General features: G+C 62.4%; 1 protein-coding gene across 3 annotated transcripts; it reads right to left on the reverse strand.

Annotated features, from left to right (window-relative positions):
• Positions 1–2,354: 2,354 nt before the first annotated feature.
• On the reverse strand, positions 2,355–19,447 carry EI24 (EI24 autophagy associated transmembrane protein). Of its 3 annotated transcripts, none has more exons than XM_029075495.2 (11): positions 19,379–19,447; positions 11,028–11,175; positions 10,028–10,164; positions 8,810–8,870; positions 7,813–7,879; positions 6,792–6,916; positions 5,796–5,915; positions 5,532–5,643; positions 4,391–4,502; positions 4,097–4,171; positions 2,355–2,956 (listed from the first exon to the last, which is right to left on the reverse strand). In XM_029075495.2, the coding sequence occupies exons 2-11, from the start codon at positions 11,067–11,069 to the stop codon at positions 2,794–2,796; spliced, it is 1,014 nt and encodes a 337-aa protein (XP_028931328.1). In that variant the 5' UTR covers positions 11,070–11,175; positions 19,379–19,447; the 3' UTR covers positions 2,355–2,793. The 3 variants fall into 3 exon arrangements, with proteins under 3 accessions (XP_028931328.1, XP_028931329.1, XP_028931327.1); XM_029075496.2 differs by having other exon boundaries at positions 5,532–5,613; positions 10,019–10,164; XM_029075494.2 differs by having other exon boundaries at positions 10,019–10,164; positions 19,379–19,446.
• Positions 19,448–24,891: the final 5,444 nt, after the last annotated feature.

A 24,891-nucleotide genomic window follows, 5' to 3' on the forward strand; every position in this document is an offset into this window, starting at 1 on the left:
TGAGGGGAGCGCGGTGCTTCCTGGGACTTGTAGTTTTCCCGCTCGGAGGGCGTGGTGGCGGCCTAGGAGGTTGGCCCCGCGGGTAATAATAATAATAATAATAATAATAATAATAATGATGTCGGTATTTGCCAAGCGGTTACTAACTGTTCTAATTGCTGCCATCAGGTTGTCCCACGTGAGGCTCCCAGTCTTCCTCCCCATTGGACAGATGAGGTCACTGAGGCCCGGAGAAGTGAAATGACTGGCCCACGGTCACACAGCTGGCACGTGGCAGAGCTGGGATTCGAACCCGTGACCTCGGACTCCCAAGCCCGGGCTCTTTCCACTGAGCACACCCTGCTTCTCTGCGTGGGTCGGAGCCAAGGTGTCCGTGGGGCCCTGGCACTAAATTTGGGGTGGCACTAAATCACTACTGGTGTCCTTTTTTATAATGATAACGGTATTTGTTGAGCGCTAGGGTCCACGCACTGTTCTCGGCGCAGGGGTGGATACAAGGCAATCGGGTCGTCCCACCTGGGGCTCGCGGTCTTAATGCCCATTTTACAGATGAGGGAACTGAGGCACAGAGAAGTCAAATGACTTGCCCCAAGTCACACAGCTGATGCGTGGCGGAGCGGGGATTAGAACCCACGACCTCCGACTCCCAAGCCCGGGCTCATTCCCCTGAGCCACGCTGCTTCTCGGAGGGCACTGCTTCAGTAGGGCCCGGGGGCTGCCTTCTCACATTCATTTCATTCGACGGCATTTATTGAGCGCTCACTCTGTGCAGGGCACTGTACTAAGCGCTTGCAATGGACCATTCGGCACCAGATGGAGACAACCCCCGCCCGGTGACGGGCTCACAGTCTGAACGACAGTCTCGGGGGCGGGAGGCATCGGGCGGGGGCCAGGGAGGCAGCCGAGATGGAAACGGCGGGGCAGAGCCGGAATACCTCCCCACCCAATCGGCAACGCGCCAACAGGGACGGAGGCCGGCTCCCAAAGGCGATCCTTTTTTATTGCGAAAAGAAATTCCAAAAGTCGATAGAACGAATCTCAGATTTACCGAAACGCTCGGCGGCTGAATCCCCCCGCCGCCTCCGTCCCCGCAAAAGCGGCCGGGGGAACAGTCCGGGCGGAGTCCTCCGACGCGGCCTCCGATGTTTCGGCGGCGGCTCGGGAGGCGCCGGCGAGAGGCCGGAGGGCCGAGCGCGGTCTCGGGCTCCCGGCGTCCGGTGCTTCGACCGCTCGTTCCGCGGCCCGAGCCCGCTGCCCGAAGCGGGGACGCCGAGGGGCGCGGTGCTGGTTTCCCCAGCTGGGTCGGCTTGTTTCCCTCCCGGAGCCAAACCTGTCGATGCCCCCCGGCAACGGCCGCTCCTGAGATCTCACGCCGGAGAAAACGTCCGTCTAGCGACCGGGGGGCTCTGGGCTTCCGTCCCTGGGCAGGAGACTCGTCACCCGATGATGCCCGAGAAAGCCCGGATGGAGTCTTGATGTCTCACCCTTCTCGGGTACGTACGGCGGAGGGGGCACGCACATTTAATACCCCCGCAGATGAAACCCCCGACGCACAAAGCCCGAACGGGGAGAAGGGGCCGAAGCCCAACCCTTCCTCTAAACTTCCCCGCGGGGAACGGGGGGCGGAGAGACCCGGGGCTGGGGCTGTCCCCCTCCACCCCCCTCAAGTTCCATTCCCCTTCCCTGAACCCACAGAACCGGGCCAAACCGGACGCCTAAACCGGACGCTCTTCGACCGGAGCCGGGGCTCGTCGGTCTGCGTAGACACCAAAAGCTCCCGCCGCCTTTAATTCCTCTCCAGTGAAAAATTACCGCCGATCATCCCCGAGGTGAAAGGGAAAAAAGGAGGACCCCCCCTCCCTCCCCCCATACACACAAAGACACCCCACCCCGGCGGCGAGGGACCCCGGCTTCTCTCTGGATGCGGACCGGCGTGGCGGCGGGGGGAGATTTCAGACGGTCGGCTCTTTGGGGAGCAGAGGCTGGGCAAGTGCCCCTTCTCGGGGCAACCTGGGGCCCACGCCCGGAGCCGGCACGTCCCCGTGGACGAGGGAACCCTGAATGTACCAAAGGCTGGCACTCCGGAGACGGGCGCCAACGGAGCTGGAGGAGGTCTCCGCCCGGGCCCCATCCCTTCAGACCCTGCTTCTCCCACGGGTGCGGCTGGGGGAAGGTGGGGGGGGACCCACGAACCTGTCCTGAGTTACAAGAAACGAAGACCGCGACGGCCCCGGGAGGACGGGGGAGGGAGGAGCCCCGGGGAGGAGCAGGGGGAAGCGGTCCCCCCTGCCCTCCCCCCCCCCCCCCCCCCCCCCCCCCCGGTGCACGCGCTTCACGGAGGACGAAAAGAGGAGGGGGAGAGAAAAACAAAATAATCGCCACAACTGGAATTACAAAACCCATTCATCCCGGGGGGAGCAGGAAGGGGGGATGCCGGGAGGGGAAATGGCACAGGGAGAAAAGCGGAGGATTCAAACCAGTACAGGCCCAAGGCTGGCAAACGCTAGAAAAGACTTGCAGAAAAACCGGCGGCCATCTCGGTTGCGCCGCGGTGTTAAAAATCCGTAGGCTGGGGGGTCGAAAAAGGGTCCGCCCGACACTCGCGACAAGACGACAGAAATTCCAAATCCTTAAAGGGAATGGCGGGAATCTGCGGGCCCTTGGCCGAGGGGACCCCGCTTACCCCGGGGGATGGGGGCGGAGGAGGAGAGGCCGCCCCCGGCCCCGGCCCCGGCCCCGACCCCCCCCCCGGTCCCCTTCGGCGGGACGGGGATGGGTTGGGGGAGGCGGGGTTCAGTGGCCCGTGGCGCTCTTCGGTTTGGCAGGAGACGGGTGCGGCGAAGGCAGCTTCTCTGCGGAGGCTGAGCTGCTCAGCGCAGTCTGCAGATAAACCGTCTTGTGAAAGAGCCTGTTGCTGAGGAAGACCACCAGGGAGAAGAGGCGCAGTTGGAAGAGGCTGCAAAGCAAGGGCACAGGCTAAATAGGAAGCTCCCCCCCGCTGGAACGCGATGCCTCCCGGCCAGAGATCCAAGCGGCGGGGCCCGGTGGAAGGAGCCCGCGTCCGGGAATCCGAGGACCTGGGTTCTAATCTCGGCTCCGCCGCCTGCCCGCCGGGTGACCCCGGGCGGGTCGCTTAGCGTCTCTGTGCGTCGGGCCCTTCGGCGGCAGTGTCGGTCCGTCGGTCCTATCTACCGAGTGCTAACTGTGGGCAGTGACGGGGATTCAACCCCGCGTCTCTCTCCTGGTGAGACAGTGAGCCCCAAGGGGGGGGGGGGGGGGGGGCCCGATTAACTTGGGACTACCCCAAGCACAGTGCTCGGCACACAGTAAGCACTTCACAAATACCACGGTTATCTTTTTATGGTATTCCTTAGGCACTTACCACGTACCAGACTCTGGTCTGAGCTCTGGAGTAGATACAGTCCCTGTCCCACATGGGGCTCACAGTCTGAATCCCCATTTTACAGATGAGGTAACTGAGGCACAGGGAAGTGACATTATGATGATGATGATGATGACGATGCATAACAACAGTAATATCGAGTACTGGATTTAAAGCTTTCGTCTCAATGTTAGTCAACTGGCCGTTCAGCCGCTCACTTTGATTATCCCATTTGGAAATAAGCTCCTCGCGGGCAGGGAACGTGTCGGCCCTCTGGACGGCGCTTCCCCGTCCTATTCAGCGGACGAGCGCTAGACAACTAATTCTAAGCAGTGGGTAGAATCCGCTAGAGGCCCGATCCCTGTCCGCGGGGGATTCTCAGTCGAACGACCGGGTCTCCTATCGCGCTCTCCCGGGAGCTCAGTTCAGAGCCCTGCACGGAGTAGGCGCCCAATAACTAACTTCGGACCGACCGTCACCCCATCGATCAGCGGTATCTACCGAGCGCCTGCTGTGACACGATCTTCCGGCCTCTCCCCAGATGCTCGGTACGGGGCTCGGCACCAGCAGGTCCTTAACAAATGCCGGCGTTATCACGACGACTACGGCGAGTGGGACCGGTGGGATACGGCCCCCTCCCGGCCCCGCGGGGACAGCGGGTCCCCCCGGTTCCCACCCCCCCCAACGCCTGGGGTCTCGGGCTCAGGGACTTACTACGCTTTCCCGGGGGTCTTCGCTTCATTGGCGCTGATGATGAAGAGAGGAAAAAGGATGGAGAAGAGGCAGCCGCTGCAGAGGGAACAGGGGGAAGGTTGGTCGGCTGCGGGGGGGCCTGGAGGATTCAGGGGACCCCCACAAGGGCCCCTCCCTCCGGCCCCCGGGAGGACGGCCAGCCCCGAGCGGAGGCGGGGAAGGGAGGAGGGCTGGATTTCGGGCAGGCCCCCGGTCTCCCCCTAGCCGCCAGCTCCCCCTCGCCCTCCCTCCGTCCCCGCGGCCTCGCCCGGGTACCTGATGATGTAAGAGGACTGCATCGCGGTGAGGAAGGCCAGCGGCAGGCCGAACCCAAAGTAGTAGGGCCAGTTCCTCTCGATGTTGGACAGTCGCTGGTGCATCTCGATCCCTGGCACGGATAAGAAGGCGAAGAGAGGTCACGGCGGGGGTGGGCGGGGGCGCTCCCGGCCCCCGCCCCGGCGGCTACCAGGCCGGGGGAGCGGGAGGGCGGGACCCGCTTAATCACGCCGACTAAGGGGCGGCCCCCGGGCCCCGCGGCCGATTCTGGGGAGGAGCCGTCTCGGACCCGGCCGCCGACCCCGGCCGGGAGAGACCACGCCGGCCCGGCAGACGGAGCGACGGAACGCGAGGTCGCCGACGAGGCGGCCCTCCGGGAGGAGGGCGGCGAGGACCGGGCCCCCTCCGGCCCATCTATTCCCACGGGCCCGGGACCCCTCCCCGGGGCTGGATCGGCACAGGAAAGAGGCAAAGGAAGACGGGTGCGACCCCCTGAGGGGGTCCAGAGGTCGGCCCGGGGGGCTCAAGCCGGCACACCCGTCGTCCTCGCCGGGCAGGGCGTGGCCGGCACTCTCACGCCCCATTTACAAGTACAGAGAGGGCAAGCCCCTTTCCTGGGGTCACCCGGCCCGCCGGCGGCAGAGCCGGGACCGGCGCCTCACCCGCAGGCCTCGCCGAGAAGGGTCCTTCCGTTCACTTCTGTTCTAAGGCCTGGCCCGGCCCGGCCCACCTCGGAGGGACCGGCTGCCTCTCCGAGGGGGAGACCCAGGCAGGGAGTTGGGTCCGCCCGCCCCACCCCTCACCCCGGTACCCCGGGACCCCGGCCTCGGCCCCCGCCCCCCGAGCCAGCCCACTGGCCCGGGACCGCCTCCGCTCGCGGCTCGGCCAGGAAGAGGCCGAGCCGCTCACCCGGTTTCCGAGCCAAACCCGGCCAGGTCCACTCGGGCCCCGAGGCTTCCGCCTCGGCCCCGCCGCCTCCTCCACGGCTCAATCCGTCGACGGCACTTCCTGAGCGCTCACCGCGTGCGGCGCACTTTACCAGGGGCCTGGGAGGGTCCGATACAGAGTCCGGACGAGGGGGAAGCCACCCCCCGGCTCAAGGGGGAGTGCAAGAGGGGCCTCCGGCAGCCTGGGACCTCACCTTTGTTGAACCAGCGGTACTCGAAGCAATAGAGCGAGTAGAGGAGAGACATGTGCAGGAGGCTGACCAGCTGGCCCACGAGCTGAATGGGGAAGAGGCTCACAAACATGCCCTGTTGGGGGGGAAGACACAGCGAGCGGCCGCTCGCCGACCGGTCCCGCCCCCGCCGGGGACCCCCGTCCGACCCGACCCCCTCCGGGCCGCTCCCCACTCCCCCAGCGCGACCTCCGGGGGTCCCGTGGGCCCGGGCCGAGTCAGCCTCACCTGGATCAGGAAGAGGGCCTGCAGCAGGAGGTTGAAAAGCATGTCGGCGATGATCTTGCTGACGCTGGGAAAGGGCTGGGGCTTCCTCCCCGACACCTCAAAAGCCAGGTCGGCAATGTCCTACGACACACGGGCTCCTGGTCAGGGACCCCGGGAAGCCCTCGCTTCCCCACTCCGGGCAGTCCCTGGCAGCTCGGGCCGCCTCCGAGGCCCCCACCCCGGGAGTCTTCCCCTCCTCCAGGCTGGCCAACACAGGGCAGTAATAATAACGATGATAGTTACGGTATTCGGTGAGCGCTCACTAGGTGCCGGGCGCTGTTCTAAGCCCTGGGGTGGACACGGGCAAATCGGGTAATAATAACAGTAACGTTGGTATTTGTTAAGCGCTTACTAGGTGCCGAGCACCGTTCTAGGCGCCGGGGTAGATACAGGGTCATCGGGTCGTCCCACGTGAGGCTCGCGGTTAATCCCCATTTTACAGACGAGGGAACCGAGGCCCAGAGAAGTGAAGTGACTCGCCCACAGTCACACAGCCGACACGTGGCAGAGCCGGGATTTGAACTCAGGACCTCTGACTCCCAAGCCCGTGCTCTTTCCACTGAGCCACACTGCTTCTCTAGGACACGGCCCCTGTCCCACGCAGGGTTCACATTCTCGATCCCCAATCTAATAATAATAAGAATATTGGTATTTGTTAAGCGCTGACTAGGTGCCGAGCACCGTTCTAAGCGCCGGGGGAGATGCAGGGGGACATCGGGTTGTCCCACGTGAGGCTCCCGGCCTTAATCCCCATTTTACAGACGAGGTAGCCGAGGCACAGAGAAGCGAAGCGACCCGCCCAAGACCACGCAGCAGAAAAGCGGCAGATCCGGGATCAGAGCCCATGACCTTCGGACTCCCAGGCCCGGGCTCTATCCTCTTCGCCGTCAGAGGGACGGCCCCGGTGGGAGAGGGAAGCCCCGGGAGGGTCCCGGGAGTGCCTTCCTCGGGTCCTACCTGGAACCAGATGGCATTGACGACTTTACTGAGCACAAAGAGGGGGAGCACCCACAGGGCACTGAAGATAGAGGTGAGGATGAACTCAAGCCAGGACCAGACATCTCCGTGCAGGGAAGGGTCTCCTGGGGCGAGGTGGGGCCGGGCGGCGAGGAGAGAGAGGGGAGAGAAGGCACCGGTCAGTCCCACGCCCGGACCCGCGAGGCCCCGGCGGGAGCCGCCTCTCACCGTCGCCCTTCCCTTCCTCCCCTCCCGACCGGAAGACGGAGTGTCCGGGCCCGGATCCCAAAGCCCCCCTCCTGGGGCCAGGAGTCTCGTCCCGGAAGTTTAGTTCTCGTATTTATTACGCGTCTACTGTTCATTCATTCGGTCAGTCGTATTCCTTGAGCGCTTACTATGTGCAGAGCACTGTACTGAGCGCCTGGACTGGACAAGTCGGCAACAGATAGAGACGGTCCCTGCCGTCCGACGGGCTTACGGTCTAATCGGGGGAGACGGACGGACGAGAACGATGGCGATAAATGGAGTCAAGAGGTGTACTAAGTGCTGGGATAGCGACGAGATAATCAGATCAGACTCAGTCCCCGTCCCCCACGGGGTTCACAGGCTAAGAGAGAGAGGGCGAGGAGGGGTCTCGTCCCCATTTAACAATCGAGAAGACCGCCGCCCAGAGAGGCTCAATGACCGGTCCGGGGTCCCACGGCAGGCCGGCGGGGAGGGAATCCCAGTCCCCCGACTCCCGATCCCACGCTCTTTCCCCTAGGGATGCACGCCGGGAAACAGGAAGGTTTGGGAATGCGGCTGCAGAGACCCTCCCACCCCGGGCCGCCAACCTCTCCGCCCAGAATCCGCTCTCCCTAGTCCTGGGGGCACGACCGAGGGCACGGGGGAGTGGGGAAGCCATCCCTGTCCTCTCCCCGTCGGCCTTCGGAGATGCCCGAGAGGGTCCAGACTCCCGAGAGGAGGGCCGCGGGGACGACCGCGCGGAGGCGGGAGGGACCGGGTCGACCTCGGGACTCACCGATGATCTGCGCCGTGACCGACTGAAGCACGGGAATAAACACTCGGTAAAACAACAGCAGACTCAGCTAAAGGAAAGAGCCGACGAGGACAACGTCAGGCCGTCGGGCGATCCTCGCCCGCCCCGGCCTGCCGCCCCGCCTCCCCCCGGGGGCAGACGCAACCACGAGGGCCTCCCGGAAGCGCTTCCGGACAGGCGGTCGGGGTCCCGGGTTCCCCCCCCCCGTGCAAATTCGGCCCGCTGCGACCGGGAGCCCGTGGCCGGGATGCGGGCGGCCCCGGAGACGTCTCTCCGGCTGAGCGGGCGCTTTCCCTCTCGGGCGGTCCTCGGCCCGCAGGGAGCCCGAGGGGAAAATCCGCCTCTGCCCCTTTCTCCTTCCTTTAGAACCCCCCCCCCCCACGCTGAGGGAAACTTGTGCTGGAGAACGAGCAGCGTCCGCGGTTCCCGCGCACACCGTGCCGACGCCACCGGTGTCCTCTGCCATCTGAGCGTTTCCCGATCCAGGCGGTCACCTTCCCGTTCGCCACTTCCTCCTGTCCGTCTCCCCCGCTAGACTGCCGGCACCCCGGGGATGGGAAGCGGGTCTTCTCCCTCTACTGTGCTCACCCGAGATCTTAGACCAGTGCTCTGCGCACAGCAGGGACTCGGTCAAAACTACCGATCGACGGGCCGACGTCGCGGCCCGTCGGATGCGGACAGACTGGCTCCGTCGGGCGGACGGGCGGTCCGGTTCCCCGACCGCGTTCCGGCCCGAAGTCGTGGCGAAGACCGGGCGTCCTCCCAGGTGGGCACCCGCGCCCTGGGAAGCCCCCAGAGGGGCGGGCCACCAGACTCCGGTCTGGGGCAGCTCCTTCCAGCCCATCCTAAGAGCCCGTAGCTCAGTCCTCCCCCCCAAGCTCCAGACCCCCGCCCGGACCTCGCGGAGGCCAGGGAGGGGGATCAGGGAGACGCGAGCCCAGAGCGGGGGACCCGCGGGACGCCCCCGGATGCCACTCACCCAGAACACCCCTCCGTTCCAGGCGCAGCACTGGAAGATCCGACTCACAATCCGGGGTTCGCTGCAGAGGGGCAGAGGGCGGGGCTAGAGGCAACCCCGTGGCGGCCCCCGGCCCACTCTGCCGGGACCGGATCCACGCCCTCCCCCCTCGCTGGGGTCTCGAGGGCCGTCTGGCCTACGCCAGCGGCGAGCGCGCCGTCCCCGAGGCGTGAGGCCTGGAAGAAGTCAGCCCGGATCCGAAGGAACGGCAGCGGGGAAGGCAGCGGGGCCTCCTGGACGGGGAGCGTGGGGCCGAGAGTCTGGAGACCTGCGTTCTAATCCCCCCTCTGCTCTTGGTCTACTGAGTCAACTCGGGCGGGTCGCTTAACCTCTCCCCGGGGCTCAGTTTCCCCCTCTGTAAAAACGGAATCCGAACCCTGCCTCCCTCCCTCCCTAGACTGCACGCTCCACGTGGGCAGGGAGCGTGTCCACAGCACGGTCTTACAGTACTCTCCCAAGCGCTTAGCTCAGGGCTGTGCACAGGGTAAGCGCTCAATAAATACCACCGACTGACTGACTAGAGAGTGAATCCCGTGTGGGGAGGGGGCCGCGTCCGGTCTGTTCCTCGCACATCCGCCCCCCCCCCCCCCCCCCCGTGCTTGGCACGGCGCTTGGTACTCAGCCAGCACCCGAGACCTGGCGGCAGGTCACTGACTCAGGAGGTGGGCAGATCGGGCCCTTGCTAAAAGAGGGAAGACAAAACTCAGCTCTGGGACCGGATTCCCACCGTGGCCAGCCGCTCTCTGCCAACCGGTACCACGGCCCCTGGAAGCTGGTAGGGGCGGGAGGAACCGCCGGAAACCGACCGCAGGAACCCAGTGAGGCCTCGAGGCTAGGGAGCAGCAGGCCCGCGTGCCCGGTCCAGCCCCCCGACGTCCAATCCCCGGTCGGTTGGCTTCTCCAAGGGGCCGAGCTCTCCCGGCGGCGATTTCCGCCGACCGGCCGTACCTCCGAGGCCCCCGAGCGAGGGTCTGGGCCCGGTCCCCGCTGACGGCCTAGCCTCGGGCCTCCCCCCTTCAACGGGCCGGGCCGGTCGCCCGGAGACAAGACCGACGTGGTCGGGGACCGGAGGGGGAGACCCCCGTCGGGCCCCGGGGGCTGCTCGGAGGGTCTCCCCCGCGCGCCCGATGCCAGACCCCCGTCCCGGCGGCTCTCGCCCGCTCCGCTGACCTCTCTTGCCTGCGCTCCTCGCTCTGCGCTCTCCTCTGGGCCAGGACGCTGCTCGCCCTCCTCCGCCGCTGCTCCTCCCTCTTCTGCTGGATCCGGGCGTCCAGCTTGGAGATGGTGCAGATGCCCCAGATGGAGTCCTTGATCCCCTGCGGCGCAAGGGGAGGGGGCTGGCACTCCGGCGCTTCCCCGGCCCCCGCCCCCCTCCCTGACCGAGGCGCCGGTTCCTCGGCGGGCCTCGCCGGCCTCTCTGCCGCGTGGACCGCGAGGTCGGGGCCCGGAGGCTCCCGGCGAGTGAGGGGCAGGCGGAGAGCGGCCTTGCCCCCTCCGCCTAGAGATGCCCGGGCAGGGGCCGCTCCGACAGCTGCTCGGGTTGGCGTCGGTCTACTTCGGGGCAGAAAGACGTACGAAGGGATATTCATCTATTTTAACGTCCCTCTCCCCTCTTCTAGACTGTAAGCTTGGGGCGGGCAGGAGACGGGTCCGTTTCTTGTGGCCGTGGACTCTCCCAAGCGCTTCGTACAGTGCTCCGCACGCTGTAAGCGCTCAGTAAATACCATAGAAAGAAATGAAGGGATGATGGCCGACGGCGTGACGGTGATCCCCCTGCCCCTTCTCCCGCCCTCTCCAGCGGGGCCCGATCCTCGGCGTCCTTCCGGGAGACGGAAAGCTCCCGGGGGGCAGGGATCTCCCGACTCCGCAGCACCCGTCCCAGCGCTCAGTACGGCGCTCTGCACCCGGCGGGTGCCCGCTCGGTACCGACTCCCGAGGCGAATCCTCTCTCGTCTTCGGGTGAGCCAGTTCCTGAGCTCGACTGGGCCCCTTGGACCGCCGGGACCACGTGCCAGCCGTGCCCACTCGGCCCCCGAGCCGGAGGACTGCTGCCGGCTCCGCATCAGGCTGGACCCCCTCGCCCTCCCTTCCCTCCCCCTCGCCCCCCGACCACCGCAAACCGGTCCCTCGGCCAACAGCCCCGGGGGCCTCGGGCCCGGACCGGGCCGCCGGGACTCACCCGAGCGAGGTCATGGAGAAAGGTTTTCACGCTGTCGGCCATCTCTACTCCCGCATCCCCTTCGTCGCCCAAACTATCAACTACGGGGACAGGGGCAGTCAGGGCCCCCCCAACCTCTCATCGTGGACGGCCAGGAGACGGACGGACCCTAAGGGAGAGAAGAGATAAGGTTACCCCCAAATGCCCGTTTCGGGGGGAAATCCGAAGGAGCAGTGAGGCTCAGGGGAAAGAGCACGGGCTTTGGAGTCGGGGGGGTCATGACTTCGAATCCCAGCTCTGCCACTTGCCAGCTGTGTGACTGTGGGCAAGTCACTTCACTTCTCTGTGCCTCACTTACCTCATCTGTACAGTGGGGATGAAGACCGGGAGCCCCACGTGGGACAACCTGATTCCCCTGTGTCTCCCCCAGCGCTTAGAACGGTGCTCTGCACCTAGTAAGCGCTTAACAAATACCAACGTTGTTATTATTATTGCTATTATTATTAAATCCCTCTCGCAAACGCACCGCCAGACGGCACCAGCCCCGGACCCCAACGACCCAGATGACAACGCTAACTCGGGTAGACCGGGATCGCGACCGCGCGGTCCGTTTTATTCTTTGCCCTTTATCAGATTTTTTTATGGTATTTGCTCACGATATTCCGGGCATCGTACTAGGCACTGGGATAGATACAACTTCATCAGGTTGGGCACAGTCCACGTCCCACGTAATAATAAACATAATTATGGTGTTCGAGTGCTTTCTACGCGCCAAGCACCATATTAAGCCCAGGGGTGGATCCAAGCAAATCGGGTTGGACCCGGTCCCCGTCCCACATGGGGCTCACAGGCTCAATCCTCATTTTACAGATGAGGGAACTGAGGCCCAGAGGAGTGAAGTGACTTGCCCAAGATCACACAGCAGACGAGTGGCAGGGCCGGGATCAGAACCCTGGTCCTCCTGACTCTCAGGCCCATCGCCTATCCACCGGACAATGCCGCAATTCTTTCCTCGGATTCCACTACGTGTGATCTCCTCGAGAGCAAGGGCCACGTCCGTGTCTCCGTCACACTCTCCCAAGTGCTCGGTACAGTGCTCCGCACCCCGTAGGGGCTCAACAAATACTCCCGATCGACATTTGGACGCCCGACTCCCCCGAAAGAGTCCAAGCTCCACGGAGGCGGGGAACGTGTCTCTGGCACCCGTTGGGCTCCTCTCTGCCCCCCGACCTAGGTGAGGGGAGCGATCCGGAGAGTTCGCCACTCGCGCTTCCGTAATCTCCCGCCAAAAGCGGCGGACGAGCCTCGGGCCGGAGATTCCGGACCCGAGAACCGGCGGGCGGGGACTGATTCTAGCCCTAGCGACCTGCGCGACGTCACGCACGCTCTCCGGTCCCCGCCGGTTACGTCGCCCCCGCGGAACGGAGGGCGACGAGCCAGCCGCCGACAGCCCAGTCCCGGCGGGCCCCCTCCCCGGCTTCCGCGGCCGGGACTCCCACCCGGGTTCCTCGATTCCCAGGGCCACGCTGTCGCCGGTGGGCCCGCGGCGGGATTGGCCGTAAAATTCCCACTCCAAAGTCGGACCGAGGGCCAGAGACTATAGAAGTGACTATGCCGCCGACGCACACCCAGCGGTGGAGCGGCAAGACTGGAACCCGCATCTCCTGGCTCACATTCGTTCATTCAATAGTATCTATCGAGCGCTTACGATGCGCAGAGCACCGTGCTGAGCGCTCGGAATGGTCGATTCGGCGACAGAGAGAGACGATCCCGGCCCGGTGACGGGCTCGCGGTCACGACCCAGACCCCCTCCGCCGCCCACACTCCCTCCCATCCCACTTCGCCCCTCTTTTCTCTCGGACCTGAGCCCCCTCGCAGCCCCCCAACCTCTTCACCATTGGGAAACGGTGGGCCCATCCCTCCTGCCAGCCGGAGAGTCGACAGAGAGGGTACTGGAGAAGCAGCGTGGCTCAGGGGAAAGAGCCCGGGCCGGGGAGTCACAGGTCCTGGGTTCTAATCACCGCCCCGCGACTATGGGCGACTCACCTCACTTCTCCGGGCCGCACTGACCTCCTCTGGAAAATGGGGATTAAGACTGTGAGCCCCACTTGGGACAACCTGATAAGCTGGGGCCTATCCCAGCGCTCAGAACAGTGCTTGGCTCATAGTAAGCGCTTAACCATCACCATCATTATTATTACTGAGCACCTGGCGGGGGCGATACGCTGTAGTAGGCCTTTGGGGAAATATAATGATATCCGTTGTGGTATCCGTTAAGCGCTTAATACGGTGCCTTGCCTAGAGTAAGCGCTTAAACCATCACCATCGTTATTACTGAGCACCTGGAGGGTGCGATACGCTGTAGTAGGCATTTGGGGAATATAATGATATCCGTTGTGGTATCTGTTAAGCGCTTAATACGGTGCCTTGCCTGAAGTAAGCGCTTAAACACCATAATCATTATCACTAAACGCTGGGATAGGTCCAAGATCATCAGACGTCACAAGGGGCTCACGATCTAGGTGGAAGGGAGAATCGGTATCGAATCCCCACTTTGCCGACGAAGGAACTGAGGCACGGAGCCATCAAGTGACCCGTCCAAGGTCACGCATCCGTCTGGTCTGACAAACATACCAGACACGTTCTTTTTTTTTTCTTTCGTGGCAAGGTATTTTAAAGGTATTTGGTATTTTTTTAATGATTAAGCACTTACCGTGTGACGGGGGAGGTACGAGCTAATCAGATTGGCCCCGGTCCACGCTCCACGTGAGGTTCACAGTCTCAATCCTTATTTTACAGATGAGGTGACCGAGGCACGGAGAAGCGAAACCATCTGCCCAAAGTCCCACGGCGGACGGGGGGGTGGAGCCGGGATCAGAACCCAGGTCCTTCTGACCCCTAGGCCTCCGCTCCATCCACTAGGCCGGGCCGTTCCTCACGCCGCTTCCCCGCCCATAAGAAGTTTACGCGTCTCTGACTCCCTCTCTCAACCACCCTCAGGGTCTCTCCCTGGTTTCACCGGCGCCGCGCGGAATCTCCGTCGGGGGAGAGGAGAGTTCTCACCAGAGAGGTCGGCCCGATGACGAGGCCGTTGCCCGCGGCCCTGAATGACTTTAACCGGCCCAGGCCCCCGGCTCTGCCCACCTCCCGCCTTCGGGTCTCCCGGGGACGTCCGGGGCGATCAGATGAACACCCGGCGAGGGGCCGGGGCGCGCACGAGGAGGGACGGCAGCTCCGGAGAGGGCCCGGATTGGGGGATCGGATTCCTGGGACTCGGGGAAAGGCCCGCACGCCCCCAACCCCCTCCCGGCGGATCTCTGCCGTCCCAAACGCCGTTGCTCTTAACCCCCTCGTCCCTCTGGCTCGTGGTCCGGCCCAGCTGGCGGGGCGCCCGGCAGAACTGGAAGGACGGGGACGCGCGGGGCCAATTCATGCAATCCGTGAGCACCGACCCCGCTCCCCGCGGAGGCTCTCGCACCCTCCCGCCGAGCACCGAGGCCGCCCGCACACGTTCGGGCACCGCCGCGCTTCGCTCCGGACAAGTTCCCGGGGCAAGGCGTCCAAGTCATTTGGGTCCCTCCCCCGCCCCCCCCCTCCGGGTAGCGCCGGGCGCCCTGGCTTGCAAAGGGCCGCGGCTGGGCTCCTCCAGACTACAAGTTCCTTGCGGGCAGGAAACGTGTCTACCAACTCTGCTACGCTGCACCCTCCCAGGCGCTTAGTCCAGTGCTCTAGACCCACCGAGGCGCTCGGTGAATACGATCGATGGATTCCACTGCCCATTTTCTTCTCCTGAAGCGTGTCCGGGGGTGGTCCGACCTTACTCCGTCCCCTCCTGTAGCCTGAAAGCTCACTGTGGGCAGGGAATGTGTCTGTTATTGTAGCGTACTCTCCCAAGTGCTTAGAACAGTGCTCCGCACCCGGCAGGCACTCAATAAATCTGATTGAATGAATGAACAGCTCTCCCTCCCCACATCTCTCCCCGGCAGGAATGGGGGGACGGGACACAAGGTCCCTTCGCACCCCACCGGTCCCGTCTGCTGGCCTCGGCCACAGGCCCTAGAACCATCCACGGACAGAGAGGTCTTCCCTCAGGCTTCCGACCCAGGTTCCCCATCCCAATCCGACGGTCGGCTGGTCAGCGGCCCCAGTGGACCGAAGGCAATCGGCGGGCAGTCGCGGTGGATGAAAGTCGGGGTGACCCCGTCGTTGGCCTCTCCTCCCGCTGGCTACGCAGCTCCACCCCGGTCCCAATCCCGGCTCTGCCCCTCGTCGGCCTGTGTGACCTGGGCAAATCACGTGAGCTCTCCGTGCCTCAGTTACCTCGCCTGTAAAATGGGGGTTGAGAGCGCGGGTCTCCCGGGGGACAGGCGCCGCGTCCAACCCGACCGGCTTGGATCCCGCCCTGCGCTCGGTTCGGCGTCTAGCACGGAGTGAGTGCTTTACGGTTATTCCCTCTAGACTGTAAACTCGCTGGGGGCCGGGAATGTGTCTTTCATAGCGTCACACCGTGCTATCCCAAGTGCTTGGCACAGTGCCCTGCACAGAGTAAGGGCTCAATAAATACCATCGACTGACACCGTTGAGGGACACGGGGGCATATTGCAGCTGAGGCTCCGGGCCCGACCTCCTGGGAGAACCAGAAGTCGGGGGATCCGGGGGCGATGAAGAGAAGCGCGGAGGATCCCGGAAGGAGGCGTCGTGGAAGACGATTTTGGCTCCAAACTGGGCCAAATCCAAAGGACCTTTCAGGAGCCACGTGCCACGCCCAGAGACCGGGGCGATGGCAAGCCGTCCTAATAATAATAAGATAACTGTGGTATTTTTTAAAGCATTTACTAGGGGCCAGGCACCGTACTAAGCTTTGGGGTGGATACACGCAAATCGGGTTGGACCCCTGTCCCAAATGGAGTCTCAGTCCCCAGTTTACGGAGGAGGTAAGTGACTTGCCCGAGGTCACGCAGCAGACAGGTGGAGGAGCCAGGATGAGAAGCCAGGTCCTTCTGACGCCCGGGCCCGGGCTCTCGCCACCGGGCCAGGCTGCTTCTCAGCCCGGGTGGCCCCGACCTCGTAATAAAGGGGGCGACCGGAACCTGCCGTCCCCTCCCTTTGTTCATTCACAGTGAGCGCTTACTCTGTGCCAAACGCTTGGAATGGGCAATTCGGCACCAGACGGAGACCATCCCCGCCCCACGACGGGCTCGCGGTCTGAACGGGGGAGACCGACGGCAAAACCGAACGAGTAGTCTGGCCTCAGTAGCAAGATAAATAGAATCATAGATGAGTACACATCATCATCAAAATAAACAGAGTGATAAATAACATATACAAATATAGGGCTGCACCGAGAGGGCAGCGGCTGGGGAGCGTGATGGCAGCCGAGGGTCTTCCAGACCCGGGATCCTTTCCCCCGGCCTCCGCTGACGCCGTGGGAGATTTCAGTCCCAGAGGGTCAAGTTGGGTCTGGGCAGATACAGAGGACATGTCTGCTGGGAGACCTTGGGCAAGTCACCTCACTTCTCTGTGCCTCAGTTACCTCCTCTGTAAAATGGGGATTGACACCGTGAACCCCAAGTAGGACAGGGACCGTGTCCAACCCCATTTGCTTGTATCCACCCCGGCGCTTGTTCATTCACTCGTTCGACAGTATTCATCATTCATTCGTTCATTCAGTAGTATTTATCGAGCGCTTACTCTGTGCAGAGCACCGGACCGAGTGCTTGGAATGGACGAATCGGTAACGGATAGAGACGTTCCCTGCCCCTTGACGGACTTACAGTCTAATCGGGGGAGAGGGACAGACGAGAACAATAGCAATAAAGAGAATCAAGTTCATCATCGAGCGCTTACTACGTGCAGAGCACTGTCCTAAGCGCTTGGAATGGACGATTCGGCAACAGACAGAGACCGGCGACGGGCTCACGGCCTAATCGGGGGAGACGGACGGCGGAGCCAAACAGAACGAAACGAAAACAAGACGACATCATCACGCTTGTTCAGTGCCTGGTGCGTAGTAAGCACTTAAAAAATACCACGATTATCATCATTATCGTGGGGGGGGGGGGGAGAAATCCGGCCCCTCCTCAGGGTCTCTCATTGTACGACCCCCACATTTCTCCAATACGGGGGACGGCTCCGGGAGGGAAACCGAGGCGGGGAGGGGGAAGCGGAGAGAGACCGAGTTGGTGGTTTCTCTCTCCGGCAGGGAGAGCGGGCGGATCCGCTCCTCTCCCGATGGATCCGTCAGGGAGACCCTGGCGGGGGCACCGGGCCAGAGAAGTTGGCAACCGGACCCCGCGCTCCCTCGGGGACCCGGCGGGCCTCCGGCCGGTGCCCCTCCGCCTCCTCCGACCCCTCACTCTGGGGCAGCCCTCCCGACGCACGTACGCACACCCTTGGGGAAGCGGCGTGGCTCGGTGGAAAGAGCCCGGGCTTCGGAGTCGGCGGTCACGGGTTCGACTCCCGGCTCTGCCACTTGGCAGCCGGGTGACTGTGGGCCAGTCGCTTCACTTCTCTGTGCTTCAGTCACCTCGTCTGTAAAATGGGGATTAACTGTGAGCCTCCCGTGGGACGACCCGATGACCCTGTATCTACCCCAGCGCTTAGAACAGCGCTCTGCGCATAGTAAGCGCTTAACAAATACCAACATCATTATTATTATTATTATTATTATTACGACCAGCCTGGCCCAGGGCCCACCAAACAAGGGGCTGCCACATCCGGGGCCATGGGGCTGGTCCACCAACACAGGCTCAAAACCACAGGGCCATACGTCTCCGACTCAAACACGCACTCAAAACCAGGGGGCCACACGTCTCCGACTCAAACACGCACTCAAAGCCACGGGGCCATTTGTCTCCGACACAAACACACACTCGAAACCACGGGGTCATATGTCTCCGACACAAACACACCGTTAAAACCACGGGGCCACATGTCTCTGACACAAACGCACACTCAAAAACCCAGGGCCATACGTCTCCGACACAAACACACACTCAAAAACCCAGGGCCATAGGTCTCCGACACAAACACACACTCGAAACCACGGGGTCATATGTCTCTGACACAAACACACCGTTAAAACCACGGGGCCACATGTCTCTGACACAAACGCACACTCAAAAACCGAGGGCCATAGGTCTCTGACACAAACGCACACTCAAAAACCCAGGGCCACAGGTCTGTGATGCAAACGCACACTCAAAAACCCAGGGCCACAGGTCTGTGACCCAAACGACACTCAAAAACCCAGGGCCACAGGTCTGTGACCCAAACGACACTCAAAAACCCGGGGCCACACGTCTCTGACCCAAACGCACACTCCAAAACCCGGGGCCACGAGTCTCTGACACAAACATACAGTCCAAAACACGGGGCCATGTGCCTCTGACACAAACCCGGGGCCATAGGCCTCTGACCCAAACACCCACTCGAAAACCCAGGGCCGTGTGTCTCTGACCCAAACACACACCGAAAAACACGGGGCCATGTTTCTGACACAAGCACACCCTCCCAAACCCATAGCTAGGTGCCTCTGACACAAGCACACCCTCCAAAACCCAGGGCCACAGGTCTCTGACCCAAACGCACACTCAAAAACCCGGGGCCACACGTCTCTGACCCAAACGCACACTCCAAAACCCGGGGCCACGAGTCTCTGACCCAAACGCACACTCCAAAACCCGGGGCCACGAGTCTCTGACCCAAACATACACGCCAAAACAGGGGGCCATGTGCCTCTGACACAAACCCGGGGCCATAGGCCTCTGACCCAAACACCCACTCGAAAACCCCGGGGCCGTGTGTCTGGGACCCAAACACACACCGAAAAACACGGGGCCATGTTTCTGACACGAGCACACCCTCCCAAACCCCCGGCCATGGGGCTCTGCCCCCCACACCCGGTGGAAAGCCCCCAGCCACGTGTCCCTGACCCAAAGACGGGGACCCCGAGGTGCGGCCCACCGCCCCCTGCTTCCGCCCAAAACGACGGGCACATCCTCACCCGTCCCCGCCCTCGCGGGGCCCCGGGGCTGGGTGTCACCCACCGCCCCCCGACCCCAATCTCAGACCCCGCGGGTGTCTCCCTCCCCGCCGCCACCCCGGACGGTCCCGACGAACGCACACGCGGAGTCCGCGCCTTCGTGGGGCCTCCACCCCCCGCCCCCCAAATCCCCCCCCCCGGGACCGGGCGTGGGCACGCAAGGCCAGGGGACCGGACGCCTCCAGAGGACCCTGGATGTCCCCCGGCGCTTAGCGAACGGCAGGGTTATTATTAGACCCAGAGAGAGGGAGAGGGACGGGGTCCGTCGGGGTTGTGTCCCCACTGTCGCCCCCTCTTTGGGGGTCGGGGTGGGGGGGGGGGGTCCTACCTGTTCCGGGGCGGGGGGTTTGGAGGGGGCCGGGCCCGGGGCCCGCACGGCCCGCACCGGGCATGCCCGGCCCGGCCAGGCCCGGGGGGGCAGGAGGGGCAGGAGGGGCAGGAGGGGCAGGGGGCGAGGGGGGTGGGGAGGGGGTGGGGGTGGGGGGCAGGAGGGCAGGGGTCGGGCGCGGAGCACGCCGGGAAGGCCGTCCGGCGGCCCCCACCGACCCCCCCACCGCAGCGCCGGGGGCGGCCGCACCGGGAGCCCGGGGAGCGGGAGGACGCACGGGAGGGGCCGGAGAGGAGAGGAGAGGAGGGGAGAGGATGGACGGGAGGAGGGAGGGAGGGAGGGAGGGAGGAGGAGGAGGGAGGGGAGGAGCCGGGGCTCAGAGGATGGGCGGGGGGAGGGGGGGAAAGGAGGTGGAGAGAGGGGGAGGAGCCTGAGCTGAAAGGGGGGGAGGGGGGAGGAGGGGGGAGGAGGGGGGAGGAGCCAGAGTTGTGAGGGTGGACGGGAGGAGGGAGGGGGAGGGGAAAGGAGGAGGGGGGAGGAGGAGGGGAGGAGTCAGAGATGACATGATGGGCGGGAGGAGGGAGGAGGGAGGGGGAGGGGAAAGGAGGAGGAGGGAGGGGGAGGAGGGGGGAGGAGTCAGAGATGAGATGATGGGCGGGAGGAGGGAGGGGGAGGGGAAAGGAGGAGGAGGAGGAGGGAGGGGGAGGGGAAAGGAGGAGGAGGGAGGGGAGGGAGGGGAAAGGAGGAGGAGGGAGGGGAGGGAGGGGGAGGGGAGGAGGAGGGAGGGGGGAGGAGGAGGGGAAAGGAGGAGGAGGAGGGAGGGGGAAGGGAAAGGAGGAGGAGGGAGGGGAGGGAGGGGAAAGGAGGAGGAGGGAGGGGAGGGAGGGGGAGGGGGGAGGAGGAGGGAGGGAGGGGGAGGAGGAGGGGAAAGGAGGAGGAGGAGGGAGGGGGAGGGGAAAGGAGGAGGAGGGAGGGGAGGGAGGGGAAAGGAGGAGGAGGGAGGGAGGGAGGGGGAGGGGGAGGGGGAGGAGGAGGGAAAGGAGGAGGAGGAGGGAGGGGGAGGGAAAGGAGGAGGAGGGAGGGGAGGGAGGGGAAAGGAGGAGGAGGGAGGGGGAGGAGCCAGAGCTGAAAGGGGAGGGGGGAGGAGGGGACGGAGCGTGCGCAGAGATGGGGGAGGAGGAGGGAGGGGGCGGAGCCTGCGCGGAGCCGGAAGGGGGCGGGGCCAGCGCGGACTAGGCGGGAGCGGCGCCTGCGCAGAGCCGGGAGGGGGCGGAGCCAGCGCCCCGAGGGGGGGGGGAGGGGGAGGAGGCCGCGCGGAGCCGGAAGGGGCGTGGCCGGAGTCGGGAGGGGGGGGGAGAGCAGGGCCGGAGAGGAGGACCATGGGAAATGTAGTTCGGACCCTTCTCCCGCCCTCTGCTCTGCCCCGCCTTTTTTTTAAAAAAAAAAAGTGTTAAGCTCTTTCTCTGTGCCAAGCACTGTTCGAAGCGCTGGGGGCAGATCCGAGGTGATCAGGTGGTCCCACGTGGGGCTCACAGTCTTCATCCCCATTTGACGGATGAGGTCACTGAGGCCCAGAGAAGTGAAGTGACTGGCCCACAGTCACCCAGCTGACAAGTGGCGGAGCTGGGATTCGAACTCATGAGCCCTGACTCCAAAGCCCGGGCTCTTTCCACTGAGCCACGCTGCCATTCAAGGAAGAAAAACCTTCGAATGCCTTGCCCTCTCAATATATTACCCCTCGCTTCTGTGCCCAGGACCAGATTAACTCTTATTCATTCATTCACTCCGTGCCCAGGACCAGATTAACTCCTATTCATTCTTTCAATGGTATTTATTGAGCGCTTACTATGTGCAGAGCACTGTCCTAAGCGCTTGGAATGGACGATTCGGCAACAGACAGAGACCATCCCTGCCCGACGACTGGTTCCCAATCTAAACGGGGGAAAAAGACAGCAAAACAAAACAAAACACATAGTCTGGCGTCCATATCATCAAGATAAATAGAATCGTAGAGAGATACACATTAATATCAAAATAGAGTAATAAACTCTAGTGCCCTGGTGCGAGTGCCGGGAGGGCCTGTGTGGGCCGTGATGGCCGAATGGATCCTACAGGATCCTTTGTCTCCACCATTCATTCATTCATCAATAGTATTTACTGAGGGCTTACTATTCATTCATTCATTCCATAGTATTTATCGAGCGCTTACTATGTGCAGAGCACTGTACTAAGCGCTTGGATTGGACAGTTCGGCAACAGACGGAGACCATCCCTGCCCGATGCCGGGCTCACAGTCTGCGTCACTCTGGCTTAAGCCAATTTAATGATGATAATAACGATGTTGGTGACTGTTAAGCGCTTACTACGTGCAGAGCACCGTTCTAAGCGCTGGGGGAGATACAGGGGAATCAGGTGGTCCCACATGAGGCTCACAGTCTTCATCCCCATTTTACTTCCCATTTTATTCCCAGGCCTCTGCCGTGCCCGCACCCAATCATTGGTTCCCTAGTCCTCCGTCCAACCCCCCTGCCATTTTGCCATCGGCCTGTTGGCCTTCTTGCCTCAAAAATCCTAAAATTCCCACCGAGTCCCGGACACTGAACCCTGCCTCACCCTGCAAGAGTCGGGGAAAAGAAGGATGGAAGGTTGGAGCGTTTGTTCTGGAGCCGGGTGGGGCCACCCCACCCGGCAGATCACATCTGGAAGGGGAATTCTGCCCCTGTCCCTGATCCGCCGGACACTTCTGGCCCCCATCCCGGGCCCCAGTCCAACCTTGGCATGCCGAGGGCTTCCCCGGACGATGGGAAGGAGATTTAATAAATCAAGTGTCTTTGGAGTACAGGGAATGCTGGATCCCGACTTTCCTCCGTCCCCACTGAGCCCCCGGCCAGGGAGTTAAAACTGCAGCTGGGAGAATGGGGTTAGACAGACGAAAGGAAACACCCTTTTCCTCAGCAGATGGAAGCATTTGGAATTCTTCTCTCCGTGCAGCTGAAAGTACCAGAAGCTTCTAGAGAGGTTTGGTCGTCTGGGCTAGAGGTTCTTACTGGGTCACTGAAAGGAAAGGAAAGTCAGGGATGGAGGGGGAGAGTCGGGGGCAGCGGAGAGTCTGTGCTGGATCACGGCGGGAGAGTCTGGGGTAACGATGTTGGTATTTGTTAAGCGCTGACTATGTGCCGAGCACTGTTCTAAGCCCTGGGGTAGACACAGGGGAATCAGGTTGTCCCGCGTGGGGCTCACGGTCTTCATCCCCATTTTACAGATGAGGGAACTGAGGCACCGAGAGGTTAAGTGACTCGCCCAAAGTCACACAGCTGACAAACGGCCGAGCCGGGATTTGAACCCGTGACCTCTGACTCCTTGGATGGTCCTCGCCGGGTCACTGGAAAAGGGTTAGGGATGGGGAGGGAAGTGTGGGAAGTGTCCGAGGGTCCGTGCTGGGACGATGGGGGAGAGGCAGGGATGGAGGGGGAGAGTCAGGGCCGCGGGATGGTCGAAGCTTGGCCGGTGTGATACAGTGACATCGCACGCCTTGGGGTGACCTCCTTAGGGGAGGGTGACCAGTTTTTCCCGCATCGGGATGACCAGATAGCTGATGACGGTCCTTGGTTCCCAGATGAGGCCAAGCCTGGATTTCAGACAAACCTCTAACATCCGATGCTCGCGATAGAAAAAGAAAGCATCGATCAATCAATCAGTGGTACTTACCGAGGCCTTACCGAGAGCACTGTACTGTTCGGGAAAGTGTAATACAGTAGAGTCGGTAGACACCAAACCTGCCCCCGAGGAGCCTACGGTCTCCAGCGGGAGACAGACATTAAAACAAATTACGGGTTAGGGAGATAGTAGAGTAGAAGAATAGGTACATAATTGTTAGGGGAGGATATTTATTGGGCACCTAATGTGGGCAGAAGACCGCTGTGGGTATCACTTCAGAAGCAGCATGACAGAGTGGATAGCGCACGGCACTGGGAGTCAGAAAGACCCCAGTCCTCGTAGCTGTTCGCTTCTCCGTAAAATGGGGATTGAGACCGCGAGCGCCACGTGGGACAGGGACCGCGTCTAACCCGCTTTGCTTGTATCCACCCCGGTGCTTAATACAGGAAAAAAAAGTTGGTATTTGTTAAGCGCTTACTATGTGCAGAGCACCGTTCTTAGCGCCGGGGGAGATACAGGGTCATCAGGTTGTCCCACTTGAGGCTCACAGTCTTCAACCCCGTCGTACAGGCGAGGGAACTGAGGCACAGAGTAGTGAAGTGACTCGCCCACAGTCTCCCAGCTGATGAGTGGCAGGGTGGGGATTCGAACCCATGACCTCTGACTCCCAGGCCCGGGCTCTTCCCACTGAGCCACGCTGCCAGCCATCAGTAAGTGCTTAACAAATACCACAGTTATTGTTATTATTATCTCTACCCTCCTGGAAGCTTCTCCCTCTAGACCGTAAGCGCATTACGGGCAGGGAACGTACCCACCAGCTGTGCTATATTGTACTCTCCCAAGCATTTAGCACAGTGTTCTGCGTACAGTAAGCGCTCGTTAGATGCGCTTGATTGCTTCTGCCCTCCCCATTTACAGTTGCCGCTCTTCAGCTTGCTGCCCGTGGGCATCCTGCCGTCTTGCCACGCTACTCGCCCGCAATGAGGCGTTCCCTGTCTCCTTCAAAGACCTTTCAACCTGATCCCTCCTTTCGCCTTGGTCCTCCCGTCTGCCAGCCCGTCACTGAATCAATCAGTCCATCAGTCATCTTTCCTGACCTCTTACCATGTGCGGAGCACTGTACTAAACGCTTGGGAGAGGGCAATAAACAACAGGCGCGTTCCCTGGCCTAACGGGAAGCAGCGTGGCTCAGTGGAAAGACCCTGGGCTTTGAACTCAAACCCCGGTATTTGTTAAGCGTCTATTAAGGGCCAGGCCCTGGGAGAGATATAATCAGGTTGAATCCCACACGGGTCTCACATGTAAAATCCCCATTTTACAGCTGAGGAAGCTGAGGCACAGAGAGGGAAAGTGACATGCCCAAAGTCACACAGCAGGTACGTGAGGGAGCCAGGAATAGGATCCAGGCCCTCTGACTCCCAGGCCCATGCTCTTTCCGCTAGGCCAAGCTGCTTCTCACTGGTTGAGTGCTTACTGCGTGCAGAGCCTTGTACTAAACACTTGGGAAAGTACAATAAAATGGAATTGGTGCACGCAGTTCCTGCCCTCAGCAGTCTACAGGGGGAGAGAGAAATTAAAAAAAGGTTAGAAATAGTGTTCCGTCATTCACTCAATTGTATTTACTGAGCACTTCCTATGTACGGAGCCCTGTACTAAGCGCCGGGGAGAGTACAAAACGATAAGAAACACATTCCCTGCCCACAGTGAGTTTACGGTCTAGAGGGAGAGACAGACACTTAAATTACGGATATGGACGTAAGTGCTGCGGAGCTGGGAGGTGGAGGGATGAATCAGGGGAGCAAGTCCGGGCGACGCAGGAGGGAATGGGAGAAGAGGAAAGGAGGGCATAGCCAGGG

This window comes from Ornithorhynchus anatinus, chromosome 11, assembly GCF_004115215.2.
Source record: "Ornithorhynchus anatinus isolate Pmale09 chromosome 11, mOrnAna1.pri.v4, whole genome shotgun sequence".
Classification (NCBI taxonomy): domain Eukaryota; kingdom Metazoa; phylum Chordata; class Mammalia; order Monotremata; family Ornithorhynchidae; genus Ornithorhynchus; species Ornithorhynchus anatinus.